This window comes from Sturnus vulgaris, chromosome 1, assembly GCF_052056855.1.
Source record: "Sturnus vulgaris isolate bStuVul1 chromosome 1, bStuVul1.hap1, whole genome shotgun sequence".
Lineage (NCBI taxonomy): Eukaryota > Metazoa > Chordata > Aves > Passeriformes > Sturnidae > Sturnus > Sturnus vulgaris.
The window spans coordinates 85,500,353-85,519,968 of record NC_142243.1 but is presented as its reverse complement, the minus strand read 5'-3'; the positions used below and the strand labels follow the sequence as shown (position 1 = coordinate 85,519,968).

At 38.7% G+C, this 19,616-nt stretch overlaps 1 protein-coding gene and 1 pseudogene across 1 annotated transcript; both read right to left on the bottom strand.

Moving 5' to 3' along the window:
• Positions 1–1,667: 1,667 nt before the first annotated feature.
• Positions 1,668–7,257, bottom strand: LOC148225336 (carboxymethylenebutenolidase homolog; annotated as a pseudogene).
• Positions 7,258–14,259: 7,002 nt separating this feature from the next.
• LOC106850781 (carboxymethylenebutenolidase homolog) lies at positions 14,260–19,447 on the bottom strand. The gene is made up of 5 exons (XM_014872367.2): positions 19,242–19,447; positions 18,499–18,606; positions 16,493–16,635; positions 16,024–16,115; positions 14,260–14,439 (listed from the first exon to the last, which is right to left on the bottom strand). The coding sequence occupies exons 1-5, from the start codon at positions 19,445–19,447 to the stop codon at positions 14,260–14,262; spliced, it is 729 nt and encodes a 242-aa protein (XP_014727853.2).
• Positions 19,448–19,616: the final 169 nt, after the last annotated feature.

Genomic DNA, 19,616 nt, shown 5'->3' with positions numbered 1-19,616 from the left:
TACCTTAATATAAAGGTTAAACTTTGGAAACTAAACTGCTCTTAATTTGATTTCCTGTTGTTTCATGTTCTTTGATAGGCAATCCATGCTGATTTTTCACTTAGAAGTCAAAACTTAATTCAATATATCCATGATCTCCCTTACATGCCTTTGGCTGCACTTCACAATGTAAACACACACCTCTTTCAGATCTCACATTTCCAGCTCTTACTCAGAGACTTACAGTTTTGTCATGAATATTTTCCTGCACTTTAGTAACTATTATATATATATATATATATATATATATAAAATGCACATTTATGAAATAACTATGATAATATGGTTTGGTAGCTATCTGCCCTTTCATTTAATGAAAATACTGCATGTCAGTTTGTGTTTTTTTCCTTTTTGCTTAGTCACAGTGTTAGTGTTACAGTTCACATACCGTTCCAGAATTTATGAATGACTGCCATTCTCTAAATAGATATCCTGATCGTCCTCTGCCACATTAACAAATCTAATGCTAAAGGAACACCATTAATGTGGAGTTATCCACGTTTGATGCTGGGGCAATTAAGGCACTATACCCTTCCAGACTTCTGCATTCTTCTCCTGGAAAATATGTGTTATGACAGCTGTATCACCCAGGAAACAGCTGCGTTTATATATTACATATAGGTGGTGTCACATGGAAATCGACAGTTATTCAGCAGTTTCAGGTCAGAATTCTCTGAAGACCTCCCCATGAGAAAGATGGAGGGCCATTAGCAGCGTGTAAAGTAGGAAAACCTTAACAATCCCATTAAGAGAAATGCAGGTCATAAGTACTATTGACTATCTTTACATGAGAGACACCACAATAAATATTTCTCTGACAGTATATTTAATTTGAGACACTGTCATTAGTAAAATTAAGACTTCCCTAAATTACATTTTTCTCCCCATTTAAATGACATACAGTCTTTATCTATAGCAAAATACACATCTTCCACCAGGCTACAAGTCAAAAAAAGCTACATCTCTCAAAAGAAGCTTCACCAAACAATGTGTTTATGTTCCTAAATTTTGGGCTTGTGATTTATTTGGAACATAGATGAGCAAGGGCCATAATACACAGATTAATTTACCATTAGTCTAACTTCAAACATTGATATGAATCTCAGGGATCTGGAGAATATTTCAAAGCATGTTTAAGCATGACATCCACTTTTGCAGTCAGATTCTAGAAAATCTGTTAAAAGGAGGCCTCCCAATTGCAAAGACATGGTGTTTCCTGTATGTGAAATATATGAAAGTGCCCCATGCACTATAATTGAACAAAAAGCCTCTAACAGACACATTTGGATGCAATTTGTCACATCCTACATGGTTTATGGGTTCCTAGAACCAAGAGAAAAAAGTATCATACAGCAAAGCATAGGTCCCTGTGTAGATTACTCTAAAACAGCAGTGGAATTTTGATAAAACTTTTTTACTTGGGTTCGTAACCATACTTTTACAAAAAAAAGAGACTTAAATCTATATCTATATCTATATATCATTCTTTGCCTGGGTTACATTAGCCCTTCTATGTCTAGTTCCATTTTTCTGCTTGTTTTTTTGATCTTCAAGCACTATTAGGAGGCTTTAACTCACAATTTAGGATGGAAATGAAAACATGCAAAAATCAAAGATGATGGTAGTTTTTAGCATATTTGATGAAGAGGCATGAAGTCATCTTTTTCAGCAAAAATGAAAAATTTAGGGTTCATAAGATTGGATATATCATCAGAAACTTTGATTAGTCCTAGAAAAGATGAAAACAAAATTTTCTATTGACATTTTAGGGGAAATCCAGACTCACATAGAGCATTCTGCTTCTGCAGTGAGAAATTTTCATCTCTCACACAGTATGTAGCCACATGTGCTAGCTTTACTTTGAAGCTACTGGTATCATGGCTCCTCAAAGGATACCTTCCTAGATTAAAACTCAGTTTCTTAATATAGACTGGATATCTGAATTAAGACTTCAAAGATATCTCCTTCGCATACAAGCTTGAGTTCTTCCAAACTGACTGGGAAAAACAATGTTTTAGTAAGCAGTCCAAAATGTACAGGCTGAGAACATCAGGAAAGGGCAGCTCAGCTACCCCAGCTTCTTGAGCAGTGCACAAAAGGAAAGGTGGTGTTAAAATAACTGCAATCTAACTTTACAGAGCAGCTACAACAGAAATAACACCCTCTGCTCCTGGGTAAAGTTCTGGCTCTGCTGTATGCAGAGCAGTAGTAAACAGGAAAAAGGAAGCTAAATTGGGAAAGTGACCCAAGGACAACATGTGTGTCTGTCCAAATCCAAAATAAGGATGTGGCTGCTATGACCCATTCCAAAACTAGGAACCAATATCCTCACCACCATCTTCTTTGCATAGTATCCTTCCAACTCTGCTAAAAATACCTCTCTTCGTCAGGTGATAGCCTCATTTAAAAAACTGATGCTACATCAAGTGCTTAGGCTACACAATACACTTATGCATGTGTACCTGCTTGTAGGACGTTCTTGGATTTACCTACCATAGAGAGATGCATGCTTTAATTCTGAGTGTGTGATCATCAGGTGGCCTACATCAACACCACTCACTCAAAAAACAATGACCCCTAACTTCTTTACACCACGCTGCTCCCTTAGGTAGTTCAGGACTGCATCAGCTTCTCTGGAATGTGTAAGAAAATGAAAATCAAGCAACCATAGTAAAACCAGTATTTGAAAATATAGAGATGCATATGACTGTCACCATATTATGCTCATACTATATTTTATTTTGCATACTTTAATTATTTTGGGTAAATGTTAGAGGTTGCTAATCTGATATCATCAGAAAGAGAAAAAAATATCTCAATGGGATTCAATTAAAAAAGCAACTTAACAACAGCAAAGAAAACCTAAAAGGATAGATTGGAAAAGGATAGATATTGACTACACACCTCCTAAGAGTTAAAAAAACTCACCATTCTGTCAGAATATGGACAAATTTTTGCTTTGTAAATTTTGATAGAAAAGTAGTAAAAACCTCTCTAGAAAATACTACTTATTAGCTAGCAAAAATGCTGACAATAACTAAGTTGTCACCTGGGATATTTGTTGCAGGCAAATCAATGTAACAAACACGGTAGATGTTTTCAGAAATTACAATACAGCCTGAAATACATCTTGCCGAGATGCTGTCTTCTGAAAATACCTGTTTACCCCTGCAGCATGTGTCACCACACAGAGACAGTAAAAATAAAGTATTGGTGGGAGTAGGGTGGCACTTCAGGCTTTTACATCACCTGCATGCTGTTCCCAGCCCCAGTTCCTCACCCTCTTGGGCACCGGTGAAATTCCCCAATAGACCAGCCTCGCAAACACAACATTATCTGCCAACATCCAAACACACACAACAAGCAAATTAAGTGCCAAGAAATTCTTTCCTGACTGGAGCTGACACCCGAAACGTGTGAATTGCCTGTAAGAAATGCCAGGCAGCACCCAACCCTGCCTTCCCATTGCAGCAGACAGGGGGGACAGATTCCAAGCTAAAAAGTTTCCAAGACAACTGACCGCTCTGAGGCAGGAGCACTCTGGACATGATTCAGTTATGTCTCCCATAACCTTCTCACCAAATACCCAAGCTCAGCAATGTTCGATGCAGCTACTCCCAATAATGCGAGATATTTGCTCTCTCGGGAAAATTAATTTGATTGGCCTCTAATTAGTCTGACCCCTTCTGAGTGTTGTCTTGCCAGCAGATTCCCTCTCTGTTATTAAGGCAGCAGAGCCTGCTAGTGACAGGTCTTTGCTGATAAATGTGCAGGCAGTATTTCACACAGGAGGGGAAGATGTGATTCTCCTCCTGGCTCCCAGCACTGCGTTCCCTAGGGAGCCACTGGCCCTCACTCTGCCTGATGATGCAGCCATCACATCCCTGGGGGCAATTACACCATGCTGGGAAACTTCTCTGGCACAATCAATAACTCCTTTCTTCCTTCCATACAACGCCTTAAAGGATCAGTCTGTTAGACTCAGTGAGACACCAGATCAGAATTACGGTTTCTCACGATTTGAGTCACTGAGCACTTTTAAACTGGGCTTTTTGAAACAGAGGAAGCAACTTTTGTCAATGGCAGATTACAAAAATTCTTCACCAAGCCAATACTAAGAGAGTTGTCCTTGAATTCTCTTCAAGGCAAAATCATTGATTCCATCCACTTCTAGGAAGTCATTTCAAAAGGCTGCTTTTGCTAGTATAGCTAAAATAGCTGCATCCAGTCTCAAACAAAACAAAAACAAAAGAAACCCCAAACTAAACCAAACAAAACCAAGCCAACCAACCAACCAAAACAAAAAGTGGAAAAAGGCAGTTTCTGACAGCAGCAGGCAATGTGCTATCCAGCTCCCTGACATTTTACTTCTGTATATTCCTGCCATCTCAAGTTTTCAGCCAATCCTCAAATTCAGACCACTCATCAGAAAGCTTCTAAATTTCTCTTCCTGAAAAAAGTCTGGGCAGCTGGCTCTGCACATAGATACAAAAATCAAAATTGAATTAATTAGTAACACACTGAGATTTTTTTTTTGGCCCTTCGTTGCATGGAAGGTTTCTACCCAGACAAAAATTTGATATCTTCTTTCCTGAGAAATTAATGTTTTTAAATAACATTGTTACCTATCCCGTAGAAATACCTATGAGCATTAGAAAACATTTAAATATATCTATAAATGCCATCTTTCAATGACTAAACCACAAAATACATTCTGTGATACAAATCTGAAAAATATTAATCTCTTATCTGTATTTTACCTGGACTTAAGTACATAATTTGAAAATATACACAGTAAAACAACACATGATCTTGTAAAAGATGATAAAACTATGTTCTGATTACAAAAAATTTACATTTTGCATACAACATATAGCATTTAACATAAATCCATCGTTGATGGGTTCCATGCAAACCGAGACAATGACATAAAATAGTTGTTTACTACAGAGCACATGGTGAGGCTTACTTATGAGCTAGCAAAAACCAAAACAACAGATGCCTGATGGACTGAGGTCAGCAAAGAACAAGTGAAGGGAACCTCTGTGGGAAGAAGGGGAGTAGTGTTTTACCCATTTGGTGTCTGGAAAAAGGGAAGTGCAATAAGAGCCCACTGAGTACTGAGTTCCTGCATCACGGGATGCAAACCCTGGCTCAGGATGAAATGTGTGGCATGACCAGCAGCAGACTGTGACAGTGCACTCACGAGGGGAGGACGGAGTTTCCTCATGCAGAAGGGACTCTGGAGGCTGCCATCACTAGGTCACCACCAGGTGCTGCTGTGTGTTCTCCCAAGCCTATCCCAGTGGGAAGCAATGGGATCCCTGAGAAACAGCAATCATCTTTCACTTATTAAAATGTCTTTGGCTCTCTCTGTCCTCAGACACGCCTCATGGATATTATTGAACATGGTGAAATGACTGGATCTGTTTGGCCTAAATCAGACTGAAGGATGTTGCAAGCATTTATTTGTCTTCACCTTGTTTGATCATTTCTATAATTTCTATTTAAAAAAAGACACAACAGTGACATCCAGATTATAAAAGTGTTTGGAAATGTATGGGCAAAACTGTGCAGCCTTTGGACAAGAATCTGTCAGAAACACACAGGGCTTTGAAAGTGAACCTTCCCAAACCCAAGGAGAAGAACAGGTTTTCCCACTCAAACTGATCTAATAAGGCAATAATAGCCATCAGGCTTAATATGGGCTCTGAAATGGAGTTTCTGTAGCTCCTCAACCCATACTGCACTAGGAAAAATCCCTCTAGTTTCCTCTCAGTAAACATTGGTTCACCAGTTCAGCAGCATCTTGAAGACACATACAACCTCTCTTCCTTCAGACACTGCTGCCTGAAAACACAGCTCTCCTGAAGCCTTCTTCCCTTGACCACCACATTCTTAACAGTTCAGGTGGAGGGAAAGAAGGTATCCCAAACACAAGTATGGCATAGCATGAATCATAGGGAAAATTTACAAGGTAGTATGGAAAAATACCAATTGATCAGACACTGGGCACTTTTGACAGAGCAGACTCTGGCTGTAACAAAGCAGCAGCACATTGTCATAGCAGTGATTTGCCAGTATCTTGAGAACATCTGCATTTGGTCACAAGACAAATATACTGCTCCAAACATGGAGCAGAATAGGGGACATCAAGTCCTCAGGAAAGACAGTAACAGACCCTTGCATTGTTCCAGTGTATCAGAAAACCCTAATGCTTACAATGGTAGAGTTTTTTTTCTCCAGAGACAGTTCCTCCTCCTTTCAGTTCCACAGAGAGATCTCAGCCACACCACAACTGTCTGCTGACATCTGGCTTCCCTCATGCCCCTTAGGCTCAGGGCATTAAAGGCACTATCTCTCCAAACTAGGTTTCTACAGAATCATGTGGAGGTTTGCCTTTTGGTACTGCATGCCTGTTCAAGCCCTATATGAATGTCTGTAATGTATAAAGCAAATGGAGCACATTGCACCATATCCAGTTACTGTAAGATTTTTCTGCATTTTGGAATTTAACTGTTGCAGGACATTGAAAATGAATGTGAAAGCTTTGAAGAGGGAAGGAGATCATATTTAATACCCATGTCTGCATATGAACCATTTACATGCACATATTCAATATCATATTCAAAATATATGACATTTATTAATATTTCTTCTGATGGAAATTTTCTAAAATCCCATCACATAACTCAGATTGAATGACTTTATTTTAAAAAGGCTTGCAAAAACAGAATACATACTTGTGTTTCAGAACACACTCTTTTTAAAAACCATCTCACTTTCCTGGGAAAATAAGCAAAATTACTTTTTACTGCATAGTGTTTCAATATTCTACACATTCTGTGTGTGCAGTCACTTCTGTAAACAGCAAAAAATGAAGGAAGCATGCTGTATTCTGACATTTTCCACAGCAATATTCCTCTTTGGTTTTGTATTATGGAAATATATTGTTCAAACTGCCCTGGTAATAGTTTCCTTTCCCATATAACAGTTCTAATGTAAGGCTAGAAATCATAGAGTGGGATTTCTTGGAGAATAAAAGATTTCTTACGTGTATCCATTAGTTGTTAGCATATCAGCCATGTATCTGGTGTTTGGGAGTTGCCATCCAAACATATCATGAATCACAATCACAGATTTGCCTGTGCTGGCAGGTGGTTTGCAAATGTACACCTTGATGTGCTCAACTTGTAGTTCCTGCCCCACAACCCTCATAGTCAAATCTCCAGTATCACATGGGCAGGGCCTCATTCATCAGCCATCTAGGAATCTGCAGAAAAGCAGAAATGAAAACCAGTTGTTATCTGCAATAACGACTATGATTATGAGTCAATCTTCATGCAGTCATCCCCAGCCCCCTCCAGACACCTAATAGTACCCACTTGGTAAGGCAAGGTTAGAAGGGAAATTCCAGGTGTTTCTTGTAAATAAGCTGTTGACATGTTTATGCCGTAAATACTAATGAATTTCAGGTCAGTCAGCATAACCCACGAGAGTGGTAAGGCCAGAAAAAGGGTTTATGTCAGTCCACCACTCCTAGCTTTGTGCCTGGAGCAATGTGATAACTACATTTCCATGTGATATCCTCACACACTGCGCTTCATAACCACTCCTCTCATGTGGTCTTACAGTTCCTCCTCACACTGGCACCTGGTAACCTCTTGCTGCAACTCCTGTGGGACCTCACTGTCATCATGCTGTTTTTCTGACTACTGTTCCCTTGAAGCTTTCATTCTGTATGTCCCCTTTCCCTTCCTCTTTAGGGAATCCAGAGCTGCTGCTGTCTACATGCACTTTGCTGGTCTCTTGTATCCCCTGCAATGTATAATCCTTTCCCAGGGAACCCATCATTAACTGGCATCTCTAAAGGTTCTAATAAATCAGCTTGAAGAAGGTAAATCAGCAGAGGGTTTCTTTGCAAGGTGATAAACTCTGCAATCTGAAGTGGTCAGAAGAACAGACATACACCAGTGCTGAGCACATCCTCATACAGCACAGACACATGACTTCTCCAGAGGTCTATATTTTAAAGGGCAAGCTGGAAACTTTCTCCTCAAGGAAGGTTTCTATAGAGTTTATGACCTAGGAGGTCATCTCAGAAGAAACCCTCAAGCTCAGTTTAGTTTCGTGTATCTTTCAACAGGAGACAGGCCACTCTAGCATCTTTTTAAGCCAAACTAACAATTGGTGATCCCTACTCTTCCCCTTCACAGGCATTAGGTAGTCATACGGAGAGAATTTATTCTACCCTAGTCTGAGAAGCTGTTTAGCCTTGCTCTGCTATCACTCTTAACTGATCAAAATGGAACTGTTTGCTTATTCCCATGTAAATGTATGTACTGGAACAATATTCCTTGGTCTGGCTGGTCTCCTTACTAAAGTGAAATGCAGCATGCTGGCAATAAAAATCAATTTCACTCTTCAATGCTTAACTCTTTTTTTGTTTGGAATATATCTTAGTTATTTTTCCCATTCTAGATTTTCTAACTAATTACAATAGATGCCAAATGAGATGTCTAATACACTTTCAATAATCCCTCTTCAATTTCTCTGCTACAATTTTAATGCAGTAGATGGTATTAGAAGCAGTTTCAAGATTTAGCTTACCACATAAACCCGCTCTAGAAAATAAAACCAAACAGCAAAACAATTTGGGTAAGACCCAGTTTGGGCAGAGTCTTATCTGTGAACTCCTAATATTGCAGCCACAGCACAACAGCATCTGTGCTGTTCTCTCACCCACAGCAATGAGCCTGGAGCTATTGTATCAACACAGAAATAGGTAACAAGACTCCAAACAGCACTAGTTTGAAATGCTTCTCTGCCTTCTCCTTCATCCATCTATTTATTCTTCCCATTGCTCATCAGTCCTTGTCCAGTTTCTTCTATGGCATGTCATCAAGCTGTCTACTCCCCTTTTTCTCATTCAGCATAGGAGTGCCAGACACAAATCTGTCTCCACAATACTTCATTCTGCAGTAGAGGCTTCTCTACGTCTAGCGACGACTGGTGATGCTTGGATAGCAGACATTCAGATTTATTAGCTGCTATTCTTTGAATACTGCTTTTCCAGTGATAAATACTTGGGCTGCCCTTCTCAATTGAGTTTTAGTTTGCCGAGGAATTTTAAAGTGATTTTGCACTATTTGGCCGATTAAGTTTAACAGAAAATTGCAAGGAGATTAACTCAGCATTTTGGAACTAATACTGTTTGCCACAGTTAAAATTCCTTTAAGCAGCTTAGTGTAACCCTATTTATACTTGCTTATATTGGAAAAAGAAAGATCTTACTCATGATGAGCAAGCATAAGGAGAATACCCTTGGGTTAAAATTCAAATCACACTTCTTCCAACTTATTGCCTTATCAAGCTCTAATGATATCCCAAGGTAATTTGATTTTGCTTCTTACAGGAGATAAACTGATAAATATTCAGTAGGGTGAAGTAAAACACAGGGTGTGATGGTGCTGTGTGACAACCAGTGTTTTCTCTGAATCACTACAGACTCCTAACAACTGGGTGACATTCCACCTTTTATCACAACCCAACAGGCTGATGCCTTGCTGCATGCAGAGATTACAACATTCCACAGCTTTGCTTGCTGCAGCTTCCACTTACTAGGAAGCCAGGTTTCCTCTAACACTGGTGTACTTTTACTGCAGGATTTGACAGGGACCATTCAGAGTGTTGATTACTGTAATTAGAGCCAAAGTCCCTAAAAGACTTCTTCGTGGCTGTCAAGGAAAGGGGCCCCATCTTGTGGACATTTCCTGGAGCAAATATAGTCTGGCTGTGAAGCTGTTAACCACGGTGCTGTTAATGCAGTGCTGAAAACAAGCTGTGATAAAACAAGCTGCAGCAGATCTCGCCTAAACTGGAGTTATGCCGTGACTGAGAAGTGCAAAAACCACCTCGTTTCCTTCTCTCAAGCCAAACCATCCTCCCGTTTCTGTAGGTATGAGGCCCCTTGCCTCAATACAGCTTTTAAAGAAAGACCTGAAGGACACTTTTACGTACTCTGTGCAAACTCCTTACCTGCTCACTGAAGAATGGGAATGAGAAAAAAGAAGGGTGAGAAGAGATGAGGTCAGGCCATCCACCACCAGTGAGATCAACTAACCAACCCAAGGAACAATTTCTCAGGCACCCCAGAGGCCATGACACATGTGGCCACATGCTGTGAGCAGCAGGAGAAGCTGGATGCCCAGAACAGCTGGAGACACCCTGTGCCAGCCCTGATGACCCATGTCTTGGTGCCTTTGGAGAAGAGTGCAAGCAGGCTTTCACATCTCTCCTATAAAATCTGTTTACACAACATGCAGCTGCATCCCACACACACTATCCCACACCCACGACACCTGGATCATAAGGACAAGCATCACCTAAAAAGGCTCCCCACTGAATGCTTATTTTTAAGAAGATGAGTAGTATTTGGGAAAACAGACAGGAAAAAACTGTTGCACATGCAATGCATGTTTCTATCTCACTTCAAACAGGTTTTAACACCAATAATTCAACCAGCATTTTTTACTTCAGGACAATCTACAGCAGACACTGTTTTCACAGCTCCCTCAAATTCCTATTTCCAAGAGCTTCATCATGCTTGTCCCTTGTCTCCTACAAAAATGGCATCATGTATGGCACTGCCTTCACAAAGCCTTCACACTTGAGAATTATTCTGAGGTTGTGTAGGCACAGGAGTGGTGCCAAGGGCCTGGAGCTCTCCTTGGCACACATGGAAACATTGTGGGACTGGGACCTCAATGTTTGGTAACACAAGATACAGCTGGTACAACCCTCTGAGGACAATGGTAAAAGACTTAACCTGTACAGAAACAGGCTTGGCATGTACTGAAAGCACCAGGTCAGGGCATCATGGGGATTTTGGGATCAAATGAGGTTGGAGCTTGAATGTGCCCTTGGAACTTATCTTGTCCAATCTCCCATGGGCCAGGACAAGACCACACAAAGTTTCACTCACCCTGAAGGTCTTGAAACTCTCCAAAGAGGGAGATTCTGTCACTTCTCTGGGCAAGTTGCCACAGAGAAGTTGTGAAATGTCTCAGAGCTCCATGGTTCCCCTAATGGCTGTTGCCTCCTCACCTTCCCTGTGCCCTCCCGACACAACCTTCTCCTCTGCACCTGTGGAGGGTGAGGATGGACACAGCCCCCCAGCCCCCAGCCTAGCCCTGCTCCCGCTGAACTCCAGACTGAACAACCCCAACTCTCTCACCCTGGCTCCACAGGAAAGGTGCTCCAGCCCTTTTACCATCTTGGTGGCCCTAAGGTTGTTTTGGCCTATACCCTGATTCTGATGTCTTCCTTCATTGCTGAGAACCATGAAGGCAGCCAGTGGCTAGATCTAGTAAATTATTTATTTGTGTCAACACACTCCCAGTCACCACCTTCCCAGGGCAAGTCAGGAGTATTTCAGGACATGTGTATCCTTTTTGCAGCAAATTAAGCCTGATTAGTCCTAGGACCATGACCTAGGCATGTCTGCATGCACCCATTTTTCAGTCATCTCAGGCACGTTCATCTCCTCCTTTGCCTTTGGAAAACATTCCGTTCCTAGTTTGTCTGGAAAAATTGTTTCATCCATTTTCTATGCTGTTCCTCAGAATTAAAAGCAAAAGCTTAAGTACTTAGTGTATCTAAAAGAGAACAAAACCAACAATCCCCTGCCTGACTGTGGACTGTCTAAATGCAAGTATTACATAAATTAATAATGTCTTCAGTCCTAACTCTTTGTCATGCCCAACAAGCCAGTAGACCAGGCTTATTTATTGGTACTGGAAGAATAAAAGAGTTTGAGTTCCAGCATTTTTTTGGATGGCAAATAGCAGCAAGTCACACTGATGATAAATGTATTGCACTGTACCTTACAGTGCACATTTTAATGTACAGCAGTGACCTTGGCTGTGTAGTTTTGTCAGTCCTTGAGTTCAAGAGATAACCACTTCTGTCATGGATTTCAAGATTTCCTATACAACTGAAAAGAAAAATTAAGCTCACATACCTTAAAATGCCCTTATTTACACACACACAAAAGTCTTCTTTCTTCTTCCACCTGAAAACTCATTGACTACAAAGCCGAACCTCAGACCTGGGAAATAAGCAGCACTGATTCTCCTATTAGTTAAAGTTCATTGATATAAATATTTTCCATCTGAAGTGATCTCACAAAATAATTTTTATGACTGTAGCTCACAATTGCCCAGAGATGGCTGGCCATCTTCACCAGAGATGAAGGCAGCAAATAGTCTTAAGAGACAGTTCCCTGGCAAGACAATGCCACCAAGTCTGTGCTTTCACTGTCAGGGTTGTATTCCGAAAAGAGGCAAGATTCTCCAGGTTTCTTATGGCACAGTGGTGATATTTCTTGATACACCCACATAAAATGATTGCATATGGATCAGACTGTGTCTGGGTGTCTGCGTAATAGAAGGTGCAAGGAATAGATTGAAATATCAGCTCTTTAGCAAGCAATAGAGTGCTAAATGAACTCCTGCTCATATCAGAAGGAGTAATTATCAAAAATCAGGACCTCACACACAGAAATCATGCCTTTCCTGTAATTAAACAGGACCAGCTACTGACATATTGAATAAGAACTCTAAAATATGCATTAATACAGCTGGGCATGCAATTGTGAGAGACTGAACACTGCTGGAACTAGCAATGGTAGCTAAACTTGTTCTTTTTTATATCTTTTTTTGTCTTTTTCTCTTTCTTCTCCTAACTCCCTCTTCTTGGAGATGTTTGAATAATTTAAAATTAGATGGGTTTGGAGTTTGATAAGTTGAATAGACAAGGTTAATACTTTGTGAGATGTTTTATGTTGATAGAATGCTGCTCTAAACCTTTTGCCAAAGTTCTCTGATTTTCTACAGTTTCCAGTGAAGTTTTTAGGGTTTTTTTTTTTGGCTTCTTGGGACTATCTTGTTCGTATTTTCCCCATGCATCTAACTCAGTGTACACTAAAAAGTGTAAGTCCTTTTAAGAGGCTCATTGAGCAAGTATTGTTTAACATACTCGGTCTGTTGAGGTATGTGGACACCCAGCACCTAGTTACACTGATAAGGTAACAATGTGTGAAACTGCCAGACTGCCTGGTATCAAAGGGAAAGTCATATTAACGTGGCTAGCTAGCCTTAACTTATGGCAACATCAACAAGGTGACAGGGTGAGAAACTGACAGCTATAGAAAAATAAAAGGGTGATGGGCTCTTTAGAGAATCTCTGAGTAAAAACTAATTACAAAGTCATTACCAAGGCAATGAAATTCAAAAAACACACAAAGAGTGTACATGGGGATGCTTATTTTTTAAGCATTATAAACTATATCGTTTATAAATTATAGATTTATAATATATATTATATATAAATTTATAAATTATATATTATAAATTATAAAGTTCATACATTATGTTGTTGGGAGGATATAAGGGCGATAAAGGGGAAGAAATTGAGAGAGGAACAAGGATATAATGTGAAGTAAAAAATATAATTAGGATTGCATGAGCCCTGTGCCTGATCACCACAATTTCACCACAACATCAAACTCACGGTTTCTGCAGTGTTCATGTCTGGGTTACTTTCATAGGAGGGACTGTTTATATTTTCCCTTGATGTTGATGAAGGAATATTAGAAGTACCCTTCTTAATATGGGAAGGGAATACCTGGAGGGTGTCACTTAACAACATCATGTCTTTCTATCTCCTTAGTATGGCCAAGTGTTTGTTTCATGCATAGGAAATTCTGCCCAGTAAGCTGAGAAAAATACTTTATAGATAATAAAAGAAAATGTCAACATGCAAACTCAGGTACATCTTTGTGAACACCTATGACCACCAACCATCATACCAAAATAAAGCCTGAAATTACTCAGGTAAAGTCATGATGAAGTCATTCTCACTAGCAAAGAAAAATAGATAAATACTATCATGACTATCAAGGTCATAATGTAAAATAATTAAGCAAATAAAAACCAAGGAAACTTCAAAAAGCCTTTTAATGATTAATCATCCTTTAGTCTGACTCTTATTTCACAATCGTCCATATATATTGTCAAAAATAATTTAAAGCTATAAATTAAAACATTCCTATTTTAGTTTATGACAACTTTCAAAATGAGATATTTTTCCTTGACTGTTTTCTTCTCTCAAATTAAATCAATCACCGATCTTGAAGCCTAGCATTTCTTTCTGCTATTGTCAAACAAACATTTTTATCCAATCAATCATATCCCTTCTAGCTTCTTCAATATAAGGTTTATCCTCAGGTTTCATATCTTCTGGCTTCAGTTGTGCAAACCCATGAACTTGCCCAGGATAAACTTTAATTTTATATGGAACTTTACAATACTGCTTTAGCTTGTCCTCCAATAAGAAGATCTGTTAAAAGAAAAGCATTTTTTCCATTACATATGATTTTTTTTTGTTTGCCAAATTTGCTCTTTCTCATAGAGAAAATGCAACTTTGGGCGTAAGACTGAAGCTTTTTTTTAAGTATAGGTGTGTTTATAGGAGTCTAAGAACCTCAACAGTTGCTGGAAAGATAGTTTGGTAAATCTCGTTGCCATAAAGGAACAGGTGTGTTTCTCTTCATACTCTCAGGCTTGTAACCTACACTTGAAGCTCTGATCTTGAGAGAACATGTTCCATAACCCTTAGTGACCATCAATCCAAAACATTTTGATAGGCTTAGTAACAGACTTTAACAAAACATGGAGGGCTTTTTTTTTTCAGTTTACTGTACAACAAAAAGACATTGCTCTTGCACAGTTTTAGTGATTAGTATGCATACAAAGAACTAATAATGTGTTTATGTACCCATATACATTTGCTTTTATTTCCATTAAAAGTCAGAAAATAGAAGAATGAACACTTATTTTGCCCCACAAGCTTACCTCTACCCATTGTGCAGATGAGAAAGAGCATTGTAAATAATTTCATGGGATTTTTGTTGTTTTGGTTTTTTTAAATATGGATCCCTGTTTTTCAGTACAGAAAACTATGTATTTGAGGGTTTGTTGGGGTTTTTTTAATGCAGAAATTTTTTCTTATTCAATCTGCACAGCAATAAAGCTTCAAGACAAAAAGGTGTGGTTTCAATGTGTAACACATGACAGAAAAAATGCATTTGCCAAAATTGTGCCCCTGGGAAAAATACACGCTTGCCATAAAATGAGGACAGGGAGTGAAGGGTTTGTTTTCCTCTGCAGAGGAGACACATATGAGGTATAATTAACATGCTGACTTATGCAGTTAGAAGTAAATACTGAATGACTTCTGCATTCCTAGAGCACACTGCCAGTTCTCCAGTCAGACCCTACATGAAAAACAAGCTGTGCTAGAGGTGGTATGTCACCCTTGTCACTGAAGGAAAAGAATCTATGCACAGAAGAGGGCACCAGTTTCCTACCCATATATTTTTCAGTCTCTCACATATGCTTACAGTAAGGGTTATATCAGAACCTAGATGGCAGCCAGGAGTCAAAACATTTGAGTCTACATGTTGTTGTTGTCTCAGCTAAAATTCATGCCCACTCTTTTGACACAGTTCATTTTGTCTTCTTGTAGCAAAAGCAGCCACTGGTCTCCATCATCATAAAGTTCAATTACTTTTTTTTTTTTTCCATTCAGTGTCCAAATTCAGTGATTTAGCTACCTGATTTCTCATCCACAGCAGTAGTATACAAGTGTTTGTGATGCTTGGTTCATACCAAGTTGGATATTCCTGCTCAACTTCACACTCTGCTCATCTAGCCACTCAGAGATTGATGGCTGTCCTTTACGGTATTTCTTACCTCAAAAAAGATTTGAATAACCTAAACAAGATAGGGGGAAAGTTGAAATATAAACAGAACCATCCAACTTGTCTAATTTTTTTTGTATGTGAAAATGGTTTCTAATAAGGATTTCTGTGTAGGATAAATGAACTATGGGAAAAGAGATCTTTCCAGAACAGCACCTTACCTGATCCAAAGAAATAGTGTGGTCTTTCTCACCAAAAATGAAAAATGTTGGATTTAGTAAATTGTATCTTTCTTCAGAGTCTCTAACTATTCCTATAATGTTTTGAGAAACAGTCAGTTAGTGAGGTTAGCATTCCTGCAAGATAAATGGCAAGTTTAAAAGAGAACATTTCTATTTAAGTTTACTCATTAAGTACATTACTTAGGACAGTGGCTATTTGGATGGAGAATAAGCATTTGGAAAGCATATTTCCCTGCTCTCCTAAAACAAGGAATTAATTTTTGTTGTTGTTTACAGTATCTTTGATATTTTTGTACCAATATAGCCTACTGCTGAAATAACCATAATTAAAATCTACAACTCACCTTTGAGATGAGTATTTATAGGAATTGTTACAAAGCAATAAGCAGAATTACAAACAATGCATAGTCATGTGAACCCAAGTAAGTTTTCATGCGTTCTACACTACCATAGAGGGACACCCCAGCGGTTAATTGAGGATTTTTCAGCATCAAGTGATGTACTGCCATTCCACCCCAGGAAAACCCAACGATACCAATCTTCTTTGCACCGCATTGTTCCTTTAGATACTTCAAGACAACATCAGCTTCCCTAAGACATATAAAGAAAAGTAAACTAAGGAATCTATTGCAGAACCATTAGTTGACAATTTAAGAAGTAAATTAAAAAACATACATGGTATTTTTTCTGTCTGCACCTTCAACCATTTAAAACAGAGATTACTTTAAAAAGCACATTTCAGGCTAGAGCAGTGGCTTCTATTATTAAATGAGAGTTAACATCTCTGGTCCTAGTTTAAGGAAGTAGAGGTGTAGGCACTTAAATACTTACCTGAATTGTCACCTGCTCCTTTGTTTTCAAAATTAGTTAATTTTTATTTGAATCACTTTGTCTAGGACAGGACAACTAAAGACAAGACATATCTGCAAGTAGAACAACATCTTGCATTATGGACTGCAGGAATAGATAAGCTTCACTGTACTATCTCTACAGAGCTCACCTATTTAGATAAAGATTTTTCCTATGTCATTCCTGTTATGAGTTAATATTAAAGCATCTTATCAAGCCCACATGCAAGAATGTTATGCTAAAGTAGCAATTACTCAAATTACATTGTCAGTAACCACAATGTTTAAAAAAATAATTTTTGCATGAGGCTCAATTAAAAAAAACATGAAAAATATTTTTATTGTAGGTGAGAACAAGTAGTTTTTTAAAAAATTGATGACTTCAGGGTTCTCAACAATTTTATCTTCTTCATTACCTACAAAGTTTTAAATTAATTTTAAACGCAGAATTCATAAACTATTACCTGTATTTTCAAACATTAAGTAGAGCTGTATGGTCATTCAGGTGTGGTTAGGCTGACCAAAAAAAAAACAGTATGAGAGTGACATGAAGAGGACATTGTGTCCTAGGCCTATGGCCATACTCTCTCAGAATATGTTTGTTTGAAAGAATACTAAAAATTGATGAGTACGTTGGGTTCCATGTTCTCTGAAAGAGCAATGGATCTGAACTGGAATGTTCACCTGCAAGTGATCCCTCAGAAGACAGAAAAGGCATGTCCTGACATCTTAATTTTTTTAATACATTACCCATATATCTGCTCCTCTTTGGAGCAGGATTTTTTTATTGTTGTTAGTAATTTTTCTTTTCAAAAACATTTGGTCACAGCTTCTGGAATTGTATGGTCAAAACTTTGCTGAGAGACACTGAAGATAGAGTGAGGCTGCTGAATGTCTGGAACAGGGCCAGAAGAATGCTTGTGGCTTGCAGGATGGTGGCTGAGTAATGGGGTGTCATTGCCTCACTATCATCTGAAGTTTTGAGCTGTGGTGAAAGGTGCTGAAGAAACAGCAATGCCTCCCATAATTCAGGGAAGCCTTGTCACAGGCACTGTTAGGTTATACAGATAATGATCCCTCTATTTTACACTGGAAAAAATAGTAGAGTTGATCAGATGTATCTTAGGTTTTGGTTAGTCTAGCAAGTTTTTACATAGTGCTGCTCAGGACAATCTCATAATCAGGAAAGCAGAAAGCTAGATAGGCATGTGATAACTGGCAGATAACATCTGCAGTTGCAGAAGAATTTTCCTCTTTATCTTGAGGAATTGGGCACAGAACTAGAACTTGTGGGTGAGAGTGCTGGGTATTACATAGCTTGTGAAACACTGTGAGCCACTGTGGCCAGTATAACATAGTCAGAAAAGGCTCAGGAAAAGATAAGGACAATAAGCAGAGTGATGGGCATAGCAGATGATCCTTTTCAAATCCCAGCCAAGACAGGGATTTCTGTGGTGCCCAGGACCACAGAAGAGTCACTCAGAATAAGAAACTGTGGTTGTGCAGCCAGCTTGCCCTGCTGTGAGGTGCCACTTCCAACATTTCCTATAAATTCTTTTTGTTTGCTAGATGCTTTTTAAAGTTCAAGTATAAATATGTATCTTACTTGTCTACTTTCAAAGGATCATGATTTTTCATCCAGTCAGGAAAGTCAGGCCAGTGATCAGTGGATTTCCAGGGTTCTGTCCCCTTGAAGAAGTCTGGGCAGATGGTTCTGTGTGAGATATGGAATTAAGTCTATTTTCATTGAATCTGTGGATGTTTAAATGTCTCCTAATATCTTCTAGTCCAGAGTATATATCTACATGATCACTGTCTGAATCATGTTTTACTCATCCTATTCTGGTAATCAGCTAGCTAAAAGGTATATCTTTGTATGGAAAAAAAAAAAAAAAAAGACACAAATAAATGCTCATTGTTTCCTTAGACACAATTAAAAAATAAAGGCATTAAACAAACCTCCTGATTCTATACAAACACATATATATAACACCACTTTGCTGTTACAAGCTAAAGCAAATGTTCAAAATATTTGGTCCTGAGAAGCTTATACAACTTAAAATAGATACCACTGTTTCTCTTTGGATCACTACCACTGCTTCATAAGCACAAACACAGGCACTTCAAGACTTTTTGTGCCTTTGTGATCAGGTAGCCATTTTTCCTGGGTCAGTTTTAATAGCTTTGGTGGCTCCATGGAAATATTTTGCCTATTTTCTTTTTTATTTGCTCACACTGAAATGGTATGGTTGTCTTCTGTGTATTGGAAACGTCATATGCCATGCCCAGCTTTGGGCCTGGTGATCTATCAGTGCATTTAAGGGGAAGATAGGAAAGAAAGTTGCTTACATGTATCCATGACTTGCTATCAAATCGACTATGTATCTAATATCTGGGAACCTCCATCCAAATACATCATGAACCACAATCACAGCTTTGTCCGTGGAAAAAGATGGTCTACAAACATATGCCTTAAGGTACTCGATTTGTACTTCATGTCCAAGGCACCCATAGTGAGACCTTTCTCCAGTATTATATAGAAAAGGATCGGCCATTTGAAAACCTAAAAAAAAAAAAAAAAAAGAAGAAAAATGATAGCAAGAATGTAAAAATAATTTGCTGACAGAAATTATTCAAGGCAAAAAAGCAAATACGGCCTTCTGAAAGTAATTCAATAACTTCTGTGAATAACATTGGCATCCTTGTATGAAAATAGAAAGTAGA

Coding starts and splice junctions, on each gene's coding strand:
- LOC106850781 (XM_014872367.2), bottom strand. CDS start 19,447: ATGGCCGATCCTTTTCTATATAATACTGGAGAAAGGTCTCACTATGGG. Junction 16,636..18,498: donor GATCCTTTGAAAGTAGACAA/GTAAGATACATA, acceptor TATATGTCTTAG/GGAAGCTGATGTTGTCTTGA. Junction 14,440..16,023: donor ACACTATTTCTTTGGATCAG/GTAAGGTGCTGT, acceptor TTCTTTTAACAG/ATCTTCTTATTGGAGGACAA.